This window comes from Lates calcarifer, unplaced genomic scaffold (assembly GCF_001640805.2).
Source record: "Lates calcarifer isolate ASB-BC8 unplaced genomic scaffold, TLL_Latcal_v3 _unitig_386_quiver_1585, whole genome shotgun sequence".
Taxonomy (NCBI): domain Eukaryota; kingdom Metazoa; phylum Chordata; class Actinopteri; family Centropomidae; genus Lates; species Lates calcarifer.
In genome coordinates this window covers 1-20805 of record NW_026116580.1, presented here as the reverse complement: position 1 = coordinate 20805, position 20805 = coordinate 1, and the positions used below count along the sequence as shown (strand labels likewise).

At 40.2% G+C, this 20805-nt stretch overlaps 2 protein-coding genes across 3 annotated transcripts; both read right to left on the bottom strand.

Moving 5' to 3' along the window:
* Positions 1–609: 609 nt before the first annotated feature.
* Positions 610–9678, bottom strand: LOC108894833 (lysosomal alpha-glucosidase-like). Its single transcript, XM_018693450.2, is given in 20 exon segments — positions 610–1386; positions 1596–1748; positions 1875–2039; positions 2626–2724; positions 2918–2943; positions 2946–3058; positions 3178–3326; positions 3586–3737; positions 4013–4146; positions 4565–4682; positions 4969–5053; positions 5255–5368; positions 5486–5596; positions 5848–5979; positions 6172–6290; positions 6482–6601; positions 6736–6832; positions 7312–7477; positions 7913–8064; positions 8363–9678. Coding segments are annotated over 20 exon segments (2802 nt in total). The 5' UTR covers positions 8894–9678; the 3' UTR covers positions 610–1320.
* Positions 9679–9816: 138 nt separating this feature from the next.
* LOC108894832 (sterile alpha motif domain-containing protein 9-like) lies at positions 9817–18531 on the bottom strand. 2 transcript variants are annotated; one of them, XM_018693449.2, is made up of 4 exons: positions 18325–18530; positions 16924–17011; positions 15810–15874; positions 9817–15180 (listed from the first exon to the last, which is right to left on the bottom strand). In XM_018693449.2, exons 3-4 carry the CDS (start codon positions 15811–15813, stop codon positions 10544–10546), a joined length of 4641 nt encoding a protein of 1546 aa, XP_018548965.1. In that variant the 5' UTR covers positions 15814–15874; positions 16924–17011; positions 18325–18530; the 3' UTR covers positions 9817–10543. The 2 variants fall into 2 exon arrangements, with proteins under 2 accessions (XP_018548965.1, XP_050924240.1); XM_051068283.1 differs by lacking the exon at positions 16924–17011 and having other exon boundaries at positions 18325–18531.
* Positions 18532–20805: the final 2274 nt, after the last annotated feature.

Below are 20805 nucleotides of genomic sequence, written 5' to 3'. Positions count from 1 at the left end.
TCAAAGTAAACCCTCCGCTTTTAGGAATGCTGTGCAGGAGCTTTAACTTGTAAATCAAAAGTGTCTCACTTCCGGTAATAATTTGCTTTTGTGTGTCTAACTTGATTTAGCAGCTCCAAACCAATCCCCCAGATTTCCCTGCTTCCGGAACGCCAAAGGCTTTTTCTGTCACACAAACCGGGAATTTTAGATCTCGGATAGCAAACACGGAGGAAATCAGAGCATGACAACACACTGAAATACAAACAAATAGATTTTTTTACGTGAACCAAAGTCACCATCCGACCCAGCCTACCATAAAAAATCTGACCTTTTTTCATCATAAGTGACGTTTTTAAGGTCACTGGCAAAAGCTTGAATGCAGTTGGTTCATCATCAGGACCAGAGCTGGAGTCAGAGCATCTCGTCACGGCTGCTGAAGGCTTTACCTCTCTGTTTAAAACATGTTTTAGTCAAGGCAGTAAATATTTCCCCCATCAGTAAAATAATAAACAATAAATAATAACATTCAAGTTATATTTTTAAAATCTTGTGTTTTCACTCAGTTTTAAATTGTTTACCTGATTTGGAGGTAGAAATAAGCTATTTTCCTATTAAAAGTAAAACAAATAATTTAAAGTATATATTTACACAAGTGGTGGTACATACAAATGCTATACAGTAGTCATCCACACAAGACTGCGTGATGAATCAAAACTACTTTAGCACAGTTTGTTGCCTGACAGCACATTAACTGTGTCAAACTATTATGTTGATAAAACGAAATGACATAAACTGATGTGAGGAATCCAATCTCAGGGTAAAATTAATGAAGAGAGCATGAAACAACATATGCAACGTCAACAAGAGTCATTGTGAACAATGGGCAAATAAAAACTATCTGATAGACACTCAATTACACTGTAAACGCAGACACAATGATGTGTTTTCACTGTTTCTATTGGCAATGCTCTTTAGAAACAAAGACATACAAACATATACAATACAAAGGACTATAAATAGTTATAAAAAACTATATACAATCATAAGGCATTAAACTGTCTTAATTCAGTGAAGCAGTTAGCAGCAAAAATTGCCTTCAAATGAAGGTGATGGCACCCGTGGTTTGAAATGATCATATTTTTAAATACCTGCATACAAAAGCTGCTAATTCAGAAAATGAGACAGAGCAAATGTAGTGAGCATACTCAGCTCTGTTAGTGGTTGAGACAGCTCAAGGAAATCAGCAGGTGTCAGTGCATAAAAATGCAGCTGGTATTTTCAGCAGCTGTGCAGAATGCTAAGGCTCCTGAGGGCTCATAGGTAACGGTGTTCAGAGCATCAGAGAGCCCACTGGACCGTAAACACCTTTGACATGGGCAAGGCCAGACTGGTCACTGTCAAAACCTGTGGAAAGAGGCAGACAGATGAACCACCTCAGGCTGGTAGAATGGCTGGGCTGGATTTTCAGGCAAAAAGATCTGATATAGTAGAGGAGGATACTGAAAATATATATAACATGTGAGGAAAGGCAAGGTAAACACACAGATATTGATCCTCACCTGCAGAGTGAAATCATTATACAGGAAAGCAGTGCTGGGTTACACTGAACTCACCTTGGTGTCGCTGCGGTACGTGAAATCCCTGACTTTATCCCCATTGGCCAATACATAACGGGGTGGAGAGGGCACCCCAAACACCCGCAACCCTCCCAGCACCAGACCATCCAGGGCCCCGTTCAGCCTCAGAGGATCACTCACAATCTGAGACTGACGTGGAAGTAGAGTCAATAAGTTCATAAACAGACTTTTGACACAAGTAGCACAGTAGTAAAATTCAAATCATCGCTTATCAGCTTTTCATTTGCAAATACACATCACTCGTCTCTGCCCTACCTGTCCAGCAATGAAGGTGATGTAACAGTAATTTCCCAGTTCGTAGGTGTCAAGACTGTCCCCATCATCCCAGAACAAGTCGCCCCAGGCCCAGCCGCCCGCTGACAGTGCCACCGTCAGGGAGAAAGCGTTTCTGCGTGAGGCTGTGGTTGTCAAAGCAGGCTCCTGCACAAGAAAAGGCAGATCAAAGAAAACATGATGAAATGTCACAGGATACAGTCTTCCCTCCCGAGTATTTCAGCTGGTTTTTCACTTTAGGACATCAGTCAGGATGTCATGATAGTTTGAGGTCAACACGACCTGAAACAACATTCAATTACACGCAGTCAAGCCACAGCCATTTTACTGAAAGTTAGGATTAGTGCTTGAATAAAGAAGTAACAATTATGTTTGCAAAAATACAAATGTTTTTTGATTTTCTTCCACTTGGCAAAAATAATTCATGAACAGACTGTTGAGCAGCTAGATATTAACCAGCAATTTCAGTCTTCTGGCGGGGAACTGTATTAAGCCTGACAGCATGAACTGACATACTGTACTGATTATAATAAACTATCAATATCTGAATTAACAGTAACAGGAAATTGTGAGTAGGAATTCTAAGTACTCGTTTCACCTGTATCAGTTATGTATTGTTGCCTTTTCCCCATCCTCAAATACTTCATCAATAATTCATCTACTACATTTTGTCTCCTGCTGAACCAAAAATGCTGCATTTTGGGGTTTTTCTTTTTCCAGAGCAGACACCCACCTGCTGAGGGATAATGTGTCCCTCCCTCACATGGATGTTGATGGTGTCCAGAGGGGCTGGCAGGAGCAGGTACTGACCCTTGCTGTAGAATGGTTGGCCCTAGAGAGCAAAACACAGCAGACAGGACCCCACGGGAGAAACTGGTGAATGTCATGTGTTACCACGGGACAACACAATTATGGTGACCAAAAATTGACTGAACCTTTGTGGGGAACCTATGGCTTAAGGCTCATACTGTATATGCCAGTTGTATAATGAGACACAGAAAGTTGAATGGCATTGAGAGACTCACATTGTGCAGACTGTACCAAGTGCCGGGGGTAGGTAGGCAGCCAGCTCCACTGCCCCTTGCTCTAAAACTGGGCTAATGAGAAGTGAACTCCCCCACAGGAACTGCTGGTCTATGGTTTGGCAATTAGGGTCAGAGGGAAACCTAAAAGGGACGAATACACAGGATACACCAATATACCCTTCATTATATTTGTTTATGTGGGACAATAGAGAACAGGAAAGAATTAAGGAAAGCAGAAAAGATAAGAAGAAGACACATACTCCATGAAGAGAGGCCTGGCTACAGTGTCAGCAGAGGTGTGTGCACGATGAAAGAGTGTGTAGAGGAACGGGAGAAGGGAGTAACGAAGGTTCACTGCGCTCCGCATGGCTGCCTGAGCCCTCTGCCCAAATACATAGGGCTCCTGAGGCTGAGGGACACAGAGACACAAAAACACACAGACAATGAGAAGAGGTAGAGTTACCACTATTCATAATACATGAAACAGAGGGACTTGCTCTCGACACATTGGAGGAAACATGCAGGACACATCATCATAAAACCTCCCAACTGATTCTGCGCCAGCACATTCAGTAAATGTATTTGAATTAACTCAACGAGACACAGAAGTTCGCCAACAGATACAAACGCACACACAGGAAAACATGCAAAGACAGTGTCTGTCTCACAGCATTGGGCTTGTCGTTGTGGTTCCTCATAAACGGGTAGAAGGCACCAAGCTGCATCCATCGTACACACAGCTCCTCAGTGGTGTTTCCTCCAAAGCCACAGATGTCCGCCCCCACCAGAGGCACCCCGAACAGGCTGAACTGCAGAACCGCTGTGTGTGTGCGTGTGTGCATGTGGTGGGGGGCACAGGTGCAAAAGGTCAGTCCAAATCTATCAAATGACCAGTGCTCACTTCAAAAAAGATGACATTTCTGATGGTTTGGCTGAATCTTTTATTCAACCACATGCAAGTCCATTGCAAAAGAAAATAACCAAAAAGGCTACATCCCAGAGCTGATCCCCCTCTGACCACATGCAGTGAACCAAGACAGTATTATTCCGTTTCAGGCAGTGGACTTTGCACACACAGAAACTACATCTCCTCACCAGGGATGGAGTATCGAAGCTGCTCCCAGTCACTCCTGACATCACCTGTCCACACTCCAGAGAAGCGTCCGATGCCGGGGTAAGAGGAGCGAGACAGGACAAAGGGTCTCTTCGCTCGTACCGTCGTGAGAGCTCTAAGATTGGCAACCAAACCCAGAATGAATACAGTACACAGAAGACAAAGAACAACAACATCAGTATATACTGTGGTGTCACAATGAGCAAAGAAAGCCTGTCCTTCTATTGTTTTCTACTATATTAAAATATGCTGGCAATGCAAGAACTGCTTAAATTTTAATGAGCTATAGCACTACTTACACTATCTTTTGCTCATGTTGACCCACTTAAATAGATTATATGGCTAGGTAGTAAAAACATTTATGACTTATCTGTCAACTGATGTCAAAAGAATTTTTTCACCATGGTGTGTTATTACTGTCCTCCAGAGCTGACTTATATAAAATAGCTGTTTTTTCTGCTACTCACAGTGAAATGATTCATCCCCTGCAAAACCATCTCTGTAAACTGCATCTAATCTGCACATGGTCTAACCTGTAAGTGGCATAAGCTTCTGTCAGTCCATACATATTGTGCAGGTTGTAGTGAGTGGACAGCTTCTGTTGAGCGGACATACACAGAGTTCCTGAGTTCAACTGGCCTCCAACCACCCCTGTTTGTATGACAGTCAGAGACACAAACTATAATGTAGACACAAACTATAATGTAGTCTGTAAAGTCTACATTTGAAATTGATGCAACATATTGTGTGAAGCAGTGAACAGATCAGTGATTTATCTATAGTCATATACATGGTGTCTTTTACAACATCCATATCTATATCTACTCTGATATATGATTACAATAAATGTATATGACAATATGACAATAAATGTAAAACTAGTAGTGTTTGTATTACTTTAAATGCTAAAAACTTGTGACTGATTCTGTGCACTTACTGGGTGTGTAGGGCGGGTTCTCAAGATCACTGTCAGGACAGCCCTCCACTGAGCCCTGGACAAAACTGGCTGGTTCATTCATATCCTGGGTGGAGCAGGGGAGACAAATAACAACGGATAAGATATTCTTTTTGTGATTTTAAGGTGCAATGGAAACTAAACAGACAACCACAAAGTACATTTCAGAACCAAAAACCTGTCCTTTAGATTTCACACATACCTGATATGATGTCTTAATCATATTGGTGGCTACATAAGGTGTGTCCGTGTGTCTGTACATACTCACAATCCAAAGTCCATCCACAGGTACTTTAGAATGGAAATCTCTGATCCAGTCTTCCCACCACTGTCTGGTCTCTGGGTTGGTGAAGTCAGGGAAGGCTGTTGGGCCAGGCCAAACCTAGACACAATATGGGAATGTGCATGACAACAACCTCGAGGTTATGGGATAAACACATACTGTACACACCTCCCAATGGGACAGAAAAGCATACATTACTGGAAAAAAATGTCTAACCTTCCCTATCAGGATGTGTCCTGTGGCATTTTTAATGAAGACGTCTCGTTTCAGTCCATCATCAAAGGGAGGGTAAGTTCCAGGACGGCTGGTGCTGCTGATCCCCGGGTCCTGAGGCAGAAACCAGGACAGCATGACTCACTCACAAGTTAAGAACACTTTGCTGCCATCTACTGGAGACATATTGTTAATGATTTCTTACTTTCAGTAATATAATTGATGTATTATGTATATGTGTTTGTATGTTTTATTTCTTTGAATTAAAATATTTAGAATAAAAATCTTTAATAATCTTAATGAAAACTGATAAATAAATCTGAGTCATCAGTTTGTGAGGTCTTTTAAACTCAAATTTGTCACACCAGAATAAGGATGTACTTCATGCCTCTCGCATGGAACTCCTCCACCATCTCTGGGAGGTCCCCAAAACGCCAGGGGTCAAAAGTGAAAATCCTGCGCTTATTTGCATAATCCAGATCATTCCACTGCACGTCCTGATGGTGAAAAAAGTAAAAAATAATCTTAGCTTCAAAGTTATTCTATAAAGAGTCCAAATGCATAAAAAATGATGTGATTATCGGTGACTGTTACAACATATTTTTCCATGTTGAAGAGTGTGGAATTCACAAAACCCTTCTCTGATTCTGGCACAAATTTCACTATAAATCCACATATATGTCATTTACCAGTGGAAAGTTGGCATTGTGCATGCGTTGTGCAACCCTGCGGGTCGTATTAGTGGTCGTGTAACCCCAGCGACACAGATGAAAGCCCAGTGACCAATAGGGAGGCATCATGGGATAGCCTGGCGGATATGTAAATGACAACATCGAAACACATAAACACATTCCATCTTTTCCTGGCTGCCTCTGTGCTCCTTTAAATATACACATATTGACATGCTTTTACATGTTTTCTACTTAAAAACTCTACAATTCTCTTTTGGTATGTATATATGCCTATTGTTGCTATTTGGAAAACACGTAAAATACATACCAATAACCTGGAGGTACTGTCGTGTAACACTCTGAGGATCAGGACCCAAGAAAATATACAGATCCAGGACTCCTCCGGTGGACACCCAGGTGAGTGCAGGGGTTGGCTGCAAGATCACCTCTATAGAGATGTTAAGGAAGACATTTAGCAACAATTAGCATCTTCATATGCTAGAAAAATTAATGTTCTTCGTATGGAAAGTGAACAAGAAAAATGGCTGCAGTACGTGTCTTACAGAACAAACAGCTTAGTACCAATTGCATTGCTGTTGAGAAGGAAAACTCCATGCGCCAAGCCATCCTCCTCCTGTACTATGTAGAATGGGTGGGAGCCATAGAGGTTAGCATCAGCCTGCAGAGAAACACAGCATCAACATTTACAACTGGAACGCACAACAGGAAAGAGGTGAGAGAGAGAGAGAGCTTGATTTAAAAGTCCAAATATTTTTGGATGTTCTTATGTGTTCTGAATTAAAAGCAGCAAGTGATTCAATTTTACATTAAGGACATCACTTACAGCTGATGTTCCTAATCTTCTTGGTTTATGACCCTCTAAAGTGAAGCAACTACTTACAGCTTCTTGTATGTCTTTCAGTCGTGTGAGCAGATCAAGCAATATATCATATTGCCTTCTCAGATTTCATTAAAATTTTGTTTTATTTAGGGGTTAGTGACCAGAGGAGGTTAAACTTTCCTGTATTTCACCAACACTGGTTTACTAAAAATTTACTATTTGTGCTGCAAGAATATGTTTTATATATTTTATGATTTTTTTTGTCACTGCTTGAAGGGTTCTGGCCCTCTGGTTGAGAACCACTGCAGTAGACTCACATGAGGCGCCATGTCTCTGTTCCAGAGAGTTAGAGAAGTCCAGTTGAGGTCCAGGAGGAGGGACGTGTAATGCTCCCCAAGGCCAGACACAAGGGAGGAGGCCAGTGTGGTGGACAGCTGCAGGTACTGGTCAGCAAACAGCAAAGGAGCCACAGTGGTGTTCATACTGAACAGGCAGGACAGAGAGAATAAACAAACATGCACTTCGTAATGGTCAAATAATACTATATGTGCAGGAATAGTAAAATAAAATACACAAATGTAGGAAAATAAAATAAAAACTTGAAAAAACGTTTCAAGGAATCAATGAAAGTGCAGGGTACTAGGTACAGTGTTCAAGTACATCAGCAGTACCACACAAAACTTTACAAAACAATACATCTGTTTCCATGTTGCAAATGTTACAAATCACAGGCACAGAAAGTAGAAAGTAAGACTAAAACAGTAGAAACAGGCAGAAGCTGACTGAGAATGAGTACACAGGTAGGGCTGTACAGATGTTACTATGATACCATCTGTAAGATGCATCTAATATAGGTGAAAACTGATAGATAGATAGATAGATAGATAGATAGATAGATAGATAGATAGATAGACTTACATCACCTTTCCATTGGATTTACGTCTCACTATGAAACCAAATGGGTCAGGCTGGTACTCAGTGGTGTAGAGGGCATCATGGGTAGCTGCTCTGCTCAGAGGAACACCAGCTGGGAGCTTGACTTCATATCGCTGAGATGATGGGTCCTTCAACTTGAGGGAAAACATAAGTCAGCTCAGTTTTGTAACATCACATCCTAATGAATGAATATAGAGGGTGTGATCTCTTGTTCTTAGACATTTGAAAAAAAGAAAACATTATTGAATACTACTGGAGTAAATAAAGTTAAATAAGTAAAGAGTAAATACTAATTAAATAGTCGATTATGTCTTTAAGACAAAGGTAACAAACGTAAACAAATCAAAATTAAATAACTATTCCAGTTTTGATCATCTGTACACCAGAATATTTCTGGGTTCTGTTGAGCCATTTCATGGCTGTTTTACTCACAGTGAGGTGCAAACAGCCTGCAGTCTCCTCAGTGACTTCCAGGCTTAGAGTGGAGATGTCTCTGGGGAGGTAGGAGGGGTTGGCACGAGTCAGGGTGGCAGCCTGGCCTCTTGTGGTGGGAGTGAAGGGACCCATTTTATAGCCAGGGTACAAACTGGGGTAGAAGCACCAAGGTGGTCCTGCAGAGTCAGGCAGAGGGGCATAGCAGCATCCCCTCTCCTTACACTCTCTCTCGCTGAGAACTCTGTCCCTGGCACAGTCAAACCGACTCTCTGGGGGCATGGTGCATTTATTACCCCTGTAAATATCTGTCTCTTGGGAGCTTTCAGGGTGGATTCCCCTTGACTCCAATGAGTTGTTCTGTGGTTTGGCTGGATTATTATTAACAAACCTTCCACGTGTTATGTTCCCATTTTCCCCTCTAACCAATCTGGTTTCATGGTCAGATAAGTGCTCCATGTACAAACAACTTGACAAAACAAATGTAAGGAGAACAACGGCTACGATAAAAGTAGACAACAGACCCATCATATTTTCACCAAAAGTCCACTGCCAGGGTAGAGGGAACTTTAACTCTGCAACACACGCTTTGAGCCTCGTATGGTGTACATATTCAAAAGTACAGTAAGCTGTGGCTATTACAATAAGCCATCACGAGCATTTAGTTAACGGAGAACCAATCACACTCACTGTTTTGTTCATTTTGTGGACGCTGAACTGTTTTTATTGGCTCAGTGGCAACTGCATTTGCCCTAGTTACTTAGCTGTTAGCTAGTAATTAGCTATGAAGCAGTTCAGTGCGGATATTTCATTTAGCTGTTCCCTCCGAGTAAATTACCTGTGAGCAGTGGCAGAAATACATTTTGTTAAAACACAGCGGAACACGCAGTATTTGATATAGATAAAATATGAGGGCTACAGCAACATTACATGCCTGCAAGAAACGTAGCGATATACAAACATTAAACTAAGGCAAGCCTACTAGGACAAAAGTGCTCAAAACTACTGCTGTGACTTTTTCATCTCCCTGTTTTATTGAGGAAAGACTCGGAGAAAAATTATTTATTTCAGCCATAAAACAAAAAAAATTCCAAAACATGAACATCCGTTCATCAGTTTTATTTTTTAAATTTAAAGTTAATTTATAATTTTACTTTGACTGTTGTCATTATATTGGTGATCTATTTGAATTTACAGTATGACATGCAGACATCATGTAACTGTGAATATAATCCAAGTACTTTATTTTGTGTACATGCACTCAATTAGTGATTTAAAAGCTTGGTGTGGAGTGTCAATTTGTGTACATCTTTTATTAAGTACAAGCCTAACTAGTCTGGCTCAAAAAGTTGCCAGTTGTTGCACGATGAAATTATTTCCTCTGAGAAGACTGTCACTATCAGCTGAACTTGAAAAGGCTGATTTAGTTTGTTTAAGGAATGACATTATAAAAGTATAACTTGAAGTTTTATTGTATTTGATGACATAGTTTATACAGTCAAAATATTTCTTAACTTCTCCAACTGTTGATAATTTTTCTCTTTAGCTCACGTTAACATGTTTTGCACACTAATACACTCCCCAGGAGAATTATTTTGTTTTTTGATAGTTGCATTTAACTCCCCTGCTTTCTATATTGTATCCTGGAGAGTGAGTGTAAGCTATCGTGCCAGATGTGAACTGAAGTCCATCTGAACTGGATCTACAAACAACAATCAAAAATAACAAGGTTCTAAACACAGGTCTTAACAAAGACTTGGAAGTTAATATTGAGCTGTAAAGTAGAAATCCTATTTACATTGTTATCCCTTTGGGAATCCAGAGTGAATCATGTCATAGCAAAGGTTAGATACATTCATATATAGTATAAACAAAGACTGGTTGATAAATTTAACACTTTAGCTGTGTTTTTGAGTTCACTTACATACATATCCAAGTACGAGAGAGAAAAAAACAGTAATATATTGTATATCAAAACCATATTACATCTTACAAAACAATGCAATACTCATGTCAACATTTTAAGTCCTGTCTTTTACAAACATTGCCTGCTTAACAAACTGACAAAGAAGGGTTTGTGTGTTTTGAACTTTATCATCACAATCTGTTCTTGCTCTTGTTAATGAGGTGGATACTACATCCATGGTTCAGCAAGTGACAGGATCATTGTTCAAGAACAAACTATTTTTTCACAACAATGTTGCAGGCAACGGGGCCTCTGAATGTGAACCCCAGGTAGAAGGTGATGTTTTCATTACTATGAGGCACTGAGGGTACATGAAGAGGCAGTATACTGAACTTCTTTTTCTGAGGACCCTCAAGGTACACCACTCCATCTTCAGTCCATCCAGAAACACATTTCAACATCTCAGCAATCTCAGGTTTTTTCCACGCCTCACCCCTAAACCATTTCATGCGTTTCTCAGAGACTGACACCACCTTTGTGACTCTTTCAAACTTTTTCTTGTGGACAAATTTATCCAATCCATTCCCATTGCCAAGAAAAAAATGGGTGTAAAGTCTTCTCTTCCGCTGAGGAATGTCCTTCATCTTGGTCCAGTAGCCTTTTTCCATGTGCTCAACAGCTGATTGGACAATTTCATATTTGTTTTCTTTCTCATGGTCTGTGTCATTATCCTCTGGCCAGAATAGCAAGGTAAGCAAGAACAGGGCACTTGGTACACATTTCTTTTTATCAGCTGGGAACTGATGACAAAGTGCCTGTAGAGTTTTAAGAGGAGCTACCTTTGGAACCTGTGGTGACAAGCAGTTCAGAGTAATGTGGGCCACTATGTAATTGACAATATCCCTCTGGCCAAATTTGGCCTTTATTGGATTGCTTGGGTAGAGGGAGAGGATGTTCTCTAGAAGAGGTACTGCATCTCTCTGGTCAGTTAGCTTGGAGAGGATGGATGTTATATTACCCCCACCAAGATGATAGATGATCATGCGTTTTTGTAAAGGAGTCAGATTGTTTGGGATTGATTTCCCAGGGTGTAGAAGTGCTGTAGAATAAGCTTCACTGAAGTACTTCCCATACTCAGAGGATTTTTTGGACAACCATGTCAATGGATGGCTTATTTTCTCTTCGGGACTTTCACGAATCTCCTCTTCATCTGCACCAATGTCTGTCTGGAAGTAACTGAGGTCTTCTGAAATCCATTCCAGAGCATCTTGCAATGTTTTGTGAAGTTTTTTCAAACGACCATGAAATGGTTCCCAGGCATCTTCAAGCTCCTCTGGAATGTAATCTGTTAACAGGTACTTCATACATTCAGAATGACCATTGGCTCTGTTTGCAAACACCTGCAATGAAGAGATCAGTTTAAGCAGGCTGCATCCAACCTCAACTTCAGCAAAATATCCTGAGCTGTTAACATTTTCCATATCTGCATCAGCTGCTCTCTCACATTCTTGGAAACACTCCAGGGCTTTCAGTGCAGTCTCCACAGCATCTGCTGTATTTTGAGCTGTGTTTCGTATACTGCCATTGTCAATGGCTTTGCATTTTGCTTGGAACCATTTTCTGTACACCTGCCCTCTTGTGTCGAGTATGTATGAATTGTTGGGCAGCTGTTTAGCTGCTGTCTCTGCCCAGTATTTTGCCTCTTCAAACTTTTCGTAAGTATACAGAAGACGAGCAAGTTGTTGGGCAAAGAATGGATCTTTATGGAAACACTCAAACGCTTCCTTGAGTAACTCAATTGCTTTGTCTGGATTTTTCTCAATTTCACACACATGTTCAATCAGAGGAGAGAAGAAACTATCATATTCATCTCCTTTGCTTATTCTGGATCGCCTTATGAAAAGTGCTCTCAAGAATGACAGATATTCTTCCCTTCCAAATCTGTGCTCAAAAAGCACACTCTCGCAGAGCAAATCCATTGCCAAACTGCTGTGGGTCTGTTGGTCCCCCAAAAGTTGTTGGAGAATTTCCTTTGCAACAAGTGGGTGGATGATTCTGATTGATTCAATGTGAGTCTTGTCATCTCTAAGGTGCAAGAAGACTAGTTTAGCCTGATCACTGAGTGATCTCTCAAACTCATGGTGGCGAAACCTTTCCATGTACATGGTTAAAGCCAGCAGAGCTTCACAGTGGGACTGAGAGATAAAAGAGTTTTGAACATAAGTGTTCAGTAGTGCCACATAGTGAATGAGGCGAGTGACAACAGATCGACGGTCAATGTCTTGGAGCAAATGTTCCACAAATTGTTGAACGTAATCCTCAGTGAATTCTTCACTCATCAAAACAAATGTCAGGATGAACTGAGGCTCATATCGCTCCTCAAGTGCCTGTCGTTTTCCAGCAAACTTTCTCTTCTCTTCAGCAGACAGTTTGTGAGTGACAGACACATTCTGTAATGCAGACTCCTTGCATCTCCTCTCTGGATCATGGGATCGTCTGCAGCTCAACAAAATGAAACATAGTGTTCCATACTGGATTCTTTTGCTGTTAATTGCAACATCAAGTTCATTCTTGAGATCATCTAGATATTCTTTGTCTGAGTCTTCAATGAGGAGCAACACAGGAAGGCACTTTTGTGGATCTTTTTCTTCATATTCTCTTAAGTCAACTGCATGTTGCGCAACAACAGCAACTGAGTATGAGGGCTTCACAACTGCACATCTGAGATCTTTCCTGTTATTCCACAATACAAGTCTTGCCACAGTACTTCCACCGCTTCCTGGATGATGGTAGATGTTTATACTAGTCACCGGAGTCTGATCTGCATTACATTTCAAAACATCCTTGAGAAGTCTGGAAACTTCCTCATAAGCATCCCGTTCAATGACCTCTCCAACATACTTGTGCTCAGCAAGCCAGAAATTCAACCAGGTCACTCTCCCACCACGGTAGAACTGGTGTTCGATATTTGCTTTCTCCTCATTGATGAAGTCTTTGCTTGTTTCATCACAATGATTGACTGTCAGAATTTCTAGAGAACCCATCTGTTCTTCTTTGTTTGTTTCAAGAAGACATATCCCTTTCACAAAGACTGGCAAGTATTTGCTGGCACAGGCTTTTACAGGTTGTACTTTCTGTACAGTTGCATTAACATGACTCATTTTCATCCCAACAACACTGAAATTGTTCACAATATCTGTTCCACATGATCCCTCTGCAAAGCTTTGCCACTTCTGGAAGTTTTCTTGGGATTCACAGATGCAGATGATGTCTTCATGGCCTTCCATGTCTGTGAAAAACTCATAAAAGGTGTGCAGGAGTGGTTTCTCGACTGGTGATGTGAGAAGGAAAATGACCTGGAAAGCCCCTTTTGGCAGGATTTGCTTACAAATCAAAGACACAGATTCCCTCAAGAAGGTCATTTTTGTCTTGATCCAACTCATTTCATCACATGGAGTTTCACTTCCCTTGAAGTCAGAGCGGCCATTACAAAAGATCCAGCTAGTTTGCTCAAACAGATGCAAGTTGTTTGTGAATTCTTTGATGCTTGTGTCACAGGGCATCCTATAGCTCTGCAGAGAATGCATGTTTGCAGCATGATGCTGAAGGTATTTGCTACAAAGGCCTGATATCTTTGAGTCTGGATCAAAGTCAAACACACAGAAAATGTTCATGTTAAGCAGCCAGTCAATGTGGCAAAGATCATCAAGTTTGAATTTGTTTGTGACGAATATGAACCATTTCTCCTTTTCAATGAATTTCTTCCCACTAGTTGTTAGCATCGTAAGTTTCCTTCCAAGGTCTTGACAGAACCCTGGAGCACTAAGAAACTGATTTTTCTCTGCTTCTTCTCTTTGAGCATCCCGATCCTTGACTTGCTGGTAGAAATCACCGAGGTCTTTGTCATTCACTGGCTCTGTTTTTGAACCGACCCTTCGCAGAGTAGCTTCCTTCTCAAATTCAATTTTGTTAGATGACTCTTTGAAGTTTGGCAGACGAACTGCAAATACTTTGCTCTTAACAATACTGATTGAGGGCACAATGTCAACCTCGACCACATACATCTTTTCTGTACTGTCTCGATCCATAACCTCAACAAACCTTGGTGGCCGAACACACTTTCGTATTTGCTCCTTGTTAGAGGAGAAGCTCCTTTCAATGAAGTCCAAAGCATCTACATAAATGTCCCTTTCTTTTACAGGGATACCAATTACCTCACCATGCACGTATCCTGCATCTTCCTTGCTGTCCATCACACCAAAGTGTATTGTGCCATTTGATCTGATATTCATGCAGCCAGTTGCAAATTTTAGAACCTCTTTGGCAAACTTGGCTTGGAGTCGTCCACGATCCAATGCAGCAGCTATAGCAAAAGACTTAAATTCATGGCATGGTGATATCAAATTAAAAGCACCTGATTCAGGTTGCAGGACTCTGTGCTTTACATATATGTAATCAATCCCCTCTTGATCAAATGGTCTTGGTTTGCAGTCTTCCTTTGAAGCCAACACAGACTGTTTCTGAGCAGTTTGTCTCTCTTCCAAGACACCTTGATTGCTCACAGATACCTGTCCTGAAGGACTGTCACTTGTTGCTGGAGGACACTGAACTAACTTTTGATCGTTGTTCTGCTCCAATTTGTTGTTTATGCAACTGGTGGGCTTTTTCTTCTCCTGTGATTTTTTCTGGAAGTCGAGGAGCTCATCTCTCTTTTTAATAACCAAATGAGCTGGCCCTGATTTCATGCAAATTTTTGCCTTCAAAAAGTCCTCATCCAGTGTCAGAAGTATTTGTCCATCTACTTCTTCCTCAAAGAGCTTTTTTATGTACTGTTCCTTCACTCCAATGGATCTCAGCCAGGTGCTAACTTGAGACTCTGTCCAATTCTCAGGTGACTGCTCAAATTTGTCAGCTAAACAGTGAGAAGAGACAAAATAGCAACACATTTGATCATTAGTGATAGAATCAGAGAAGCACTCAAGTTCTCCTCCATATTACAGGCATATTTGCAATTTCCACATTTAGAAATATGTGATAGTAGTGCATATTTAAGAGGCAGACAATATTCCAAATGCCATGAAAAGACTGAGGCTAACAATGTGTTCATATCTCTCCATATCTCAATAGTTTCCAATTTCCCTACCCTGTCTGTGAGACTTGGCTCCAAGTCCATTACTTCATACTGGAGACTTAGGTCTTACACATTACTGACACCTAATGAAATTGATGTGGTATGTTTAACACAACTACCTATTTACACATGCAGCAGACATTGCGCAGCATTAGCATTCATTTCATGAGTCATTTTCTGACCACCTGGCTAAATTTGGTCTGGTCTCAGCCAACCTCTAGGAAAATACCCAGCTCTGAAGCTTCTAAATGTTCCACCTTGATCACCAGCTTGTTGCTAATGTTGACTGTCTGGAGTTTAGTGCTGGACAGGTAGTGTACAGTGGGTTTCTCAGAGTTATACTACATTATTAAAGTGATGTGCTGAAAAACAAGACATCTCATACAAAACCAAAGTGTCACTCAACTCACCCATGTTTTTCTTTCTCCTTTTGTCACATCATCAACTTTGGTGTTTACTTATTATCACCTTCCATCTATAAAAGAAAATGTATACAGTTACATTAACTCCACTATCATCTCACATACAAATGAAACTGGCAGATATATCTCCTCAAACTCTCTGGTTAAACTTTCATATTCGAAGCACAAATAGATTTAATTAATTCTATCCCCCCGGTCCCCACTGAAACATGAAATGTACCAATATAAGTGACAGCTTATATTGTTATAAAAATTATACTATTATAACGTGAAAAGTTTTATAAAGTGATAACTTATATCATTAGAATGTGTGTCATTTCTCAGTGCTCACTTGGAGAGTGGGGGAATGGTGTAACTTGTATCCATTGCGCCTTCCATGTAACAATTTAATTTATCATGTTTTAATGTGAAACTTTTCACATTATAACAATATAAATATTATATTGTCTGTATCTCATAATAACTTGTTATAATTTGAAAAATATCATCATAACAATAACATTTTCACATTATGACTTGATAGTGATTTGTTCTTCTTTTTCTGGTGTAACAGCAATACACTTCCATACAAACAGTTTAGATCCCAGGTTATTTAAGTATTTGGAGCATGACATTTTACTGTTGGAAAATAAGATAGTGCTTGATAGTGCTCTCTGGTGGACAAACATAATAATGTTGACACATTCCTTAATTGCCAATGCTGGGTAGTACACTCAGTGTCACTTGACTTATCTGCCCAGCATAAGATATTTTGTACATTATTAGAATCCACCAGGTGATTCTGTGAACAACTGATGTGCTTGAGCCTGTAGTTCAAACAAGATAAACATTTGATACAACATACACAAATACATTATTATAACCTAAACATGCTAAGAGTTAATTGACAGATTTACAATTAGCATTAAGCTTAGGTTGTGGTGATGTATGCATGTGTTAGTTAAACCTGCTAAATAAATAGGAAGTTTTTTGGCCATTTGATAGCATCTGAAAACACGGTATTATCACCTTGTAAGTTGATATGATGCATTTGCTAGCAAACTACTAATTTATTCATACAGCAGACACAAAGCACAATTATCATGGAGTTGTGTCTCTTCACCTGTTTAAATCCAGTGTTTAGTCTCCAAATGTCCAGCACAGCCAGACTCCAACTCTGAAAAGACTGAAGTGTTCTGACCACAGTGGACCTATAACAAATATTTGATTAGTGGTCATTTTGTCTAAAAGGAACAGACTTACACCTGCATTACCTACCAGTAGTAGACTTATCTAAAGATATAACATGAAAATGCCCACATACTTGGTTATGGGAAGACCCATACTGCATTAGCTTCAACCATGTATGGTCTGTAGAGTGATAGGAATAAGTGTGTAACTTATCATTCAAGAATATTTTTTGGGCTATGCAAAACAATAGTTTAACATATATTATTTTCTCGTTCTTTAGGATAAAGTAGAACCAAGGAAACTACATAGTACTCATTTAAGGATTTTCTTTTAATAGTGCAATAAGCAATTTTACATATCATCCTTTTAAATAAAACAGACCTGATCGAATTACAATCAATAGTGCAAAACATTTTAGATTTCTAATGGAATCTTCTCAACAAAAGCTTTTTGCCCGGGGACTACTGATAATTTGCGATTTTTAATTTTCTATATATATATATATATATATATATATATATATATATATATTTTTTTTTTTTTTTTTTTTTTTTTTTTTGTAAGATTTATAGTACCAACGCTGAGAGGGCTCCTCACTGGTCATGACTCACGATCAATAAGAGCACCTTCTCTGTTTGGGTGGTGAACATGGACTGTATAAAATCTTCATTATAGTCTGTGGTAGTAGAACATAAAGTGACAGACAAGCTGGGAGAGAGGAGTATGGTCTTCCTTTATCTCATACAAATTGTCCTGGCTTAACTTGTGATGCCTCTCTACTTCCCCATAGATTTACAGTGAATTGATTCTTAGAAAGCTTAATGTATCAAGAAAGTTTTTTGATAAGTAAATGTATTTTTTAAAAACTGTATGAAAACCCTGCAGTAATGGGTAACATAGTTAGTGCTGGAAGAGTAACCATTCTGTAACAATCACTGCCACTGCTAGGTTAATGTAATAGCCAAGCCACTGGCTTGTTTTAGCCACCGAATGGCTACAGCTATACAGCAAAGAGCCCCATGATTTCACATTTCTCTCTAAATATGTGTGTATATTCCCAAATACACCGTAATTATCATCTGGTTTCGCAAATTATGACTACATTGCACTGATTACTGTTTAATGTTAGTACAGTTGTAACTGTGTTCGGGAATAGCATTTCTAAACTGCTATACTCGTTGAAAGTGACACGATTGCTTAAAAGTAAAGGTATGAAGTACAGTCGTTGATTAGCCACAGGGAATTACTCACCTTTGGGAAAGGGTTTTCTATGTCTACAGTATACCATAGGTAAAATCCATTATGCAATTAAAAAGACGATCATTGTTCTTACCTCAGAGAAATACGGAGAGAAATCAGCCTTTGTCCCCTTTCCGGTCTGGATTGTTGAAAAAACAGTCTTGCAGGCGCTGTTGTAGAGGAGACTGGTACCCGACTAGTCTCTGACGTCGTGTGGTGCTGTCCAAGGGGTTGGGCTGAATTTACTGCGTCTGCTCAGATCCTCAAGTTTCGTTTTTGGGGAAACACACATTTAATCTTGCACGAATAACGAAAACAATTTCAGGAACCGCCCAACGGTCCAGGCTGAAAGAAAAAACAAAGTCATAGCTATTCAAAAGAGAATAGAAAAAGGCAGGGTGACCTGTTTGACCTGTGCAGATGTGCCATTTATCACCGTATTATATAACGTTGTTGAGCCACACCCAGAATCAACCAGTGAGTGACTGTTTAGCACATACCTGCAGTACAAGCAATCCTAAACTAACCAACCAGAGCAGTTCATGTTATACAGATGTGGGTTGAAAGTTTTGATAGTACATACAATACAAAACATATTTTATGAACTTTTTTAGTTCATGTCATCTCGCAAAATTATAACATAATTTTACACCATATCATTAGAGCCACAGAATTGAGTATTCACAGTATTGTTACAGCAGTGGTTGATGGGTGATTACACATCACACACAATCTTACTTAGATACCAACTGTTAAAATGCTCATGGACACACACATGTAAGCACAAGTCAGTTTTTCACGAGACCTATCTATAGATTCGTACTCTGTTGTATCACGGTAATGTAATCCAAATGATCTATATGTCAGTATGATCTATAGTCTGATAAATGTGCTTGGATGTTATGTTGAGTTGTAGTGGTTGTAATGCTGAGGCAGGCTAGGGTGAGCACCCGCTGCATATGTTGATATTTGTGCGCTGACATGGACTGTTGCTGCAGCCATGAGACAGTGAGGGCCAGCGTCACCAAGACTGTCCTACGAGCATACAGTAATGAGCAGTAAATGCCAAAAATCTCAGAACCTGGCTGATCTCAAGTTCTGAAATTTATTGGTCATGTTCACAGATTATATTGTTGTTTGTGCCTCCAGTCATCCAATTTTGAGTTGCTTTTGACATCAGTGGACAAGGTAGAAAATGGCAAGCAAAATAAGATGTCAATCTTCCTGGTTAATTTGCATTTTAGTCAGTGTCCATTTTTTTTTATTCCCAGATTCATTGGCTGGTTTCATATATACAGTAATTCATATGAAAACACAATCTTAGTATAAAAAAATAGAATTTAATGTGCATGTCATTAACTTCACTTTGACACCCTTGAAAGTTATTATACATGAGCATTCTGCAGCCTGAACTTTAAACTCATATTTGACTACATAATCACATGAAAATGAAGTTACCTACTGTATTCAGATGCCACCCTGAACACCCTTTGGAACAGTCCACTCTTACTGAGTCAGCACAATAGTCTTGATTGACAAAGGAGAAGCAGTCTAGCAGCATTAACTGGAATCAAGCACATTTAGCATAGTCGATTTTAAAGATCTGTACCCATACAGCACAGTGATATTTTTTTAAAAAGGCACATCGGCCACATTAAATGATTTCTCATTAATGATCCAAATTCTGAATCAATCTATACAAAAATATACATACAGTATCTGTGCAGTGAACAGGCTCGCTCAGAAATACAACATTGCACAATGAAACTACCCACATGTTCAACAATATCCACGTTTCCCACAATAGAGCCTAGTTATGTTTGGGACAAACACTTTTTTGGACATGCCGTTACAAAATAATAAAAACTTTCTTTGCTCAGTTCAGCTACAAGAAAAAAAATGTCCACCAACACCCTCATGGATGTCTGACTTCCTCTGGGCAGAGACAGACCTGTGGACGGTTCTGTTGGGGAACATTATAACCCTGGTGAGCAGAAGGCACTTAATCTGGGGTGTAGCTGCGCCTGGCAGTGGATCCCAGGCACTGCAGGCCTGGTCCTCACCAGCTCAAAGCTCAGCAACCACAGTCCCACTTGGCATCCGCTCTTTAAGGCAACGCTCCCGTCTGTGCTGGGTCCACCTGACTCTGGTCTAGTTCACACCGGTTCGTTGTCCAGTGTAGGAGGATTTGGCAGCGTGTGCATTTCAGACTGAATGGATTCTCTTTGCCTGAGAGGAACTGTAGGTGATTCTGGGGAAAATGTGGGGGTCAATGCTTGACTGTGCAAGTCAGTCTGTGTGGACAGAGCTGGCGCTTCTGGCTGCACTGTCTGAACTGGCAAATGTAAAGCTACAGGCTCGTCTGGTGATGTAGAGGGCACTGATTCAGCAGGTGTCGTGTGACAGACATGCACCGGCTGTGATGAATGTGGTTCCTGGGGTTGTGAGGAGGGTGGTGTTGGGTGTTGAGTGCATGGCTCATTTTGTCTTTGTAGCCCTGGATGTGTGTTCTGGGCCTGTTTTTTGCAGGCTGCTCTGCAGTAGAGTAGTAAGGCAAGAATGGCCTCTCAGGTGC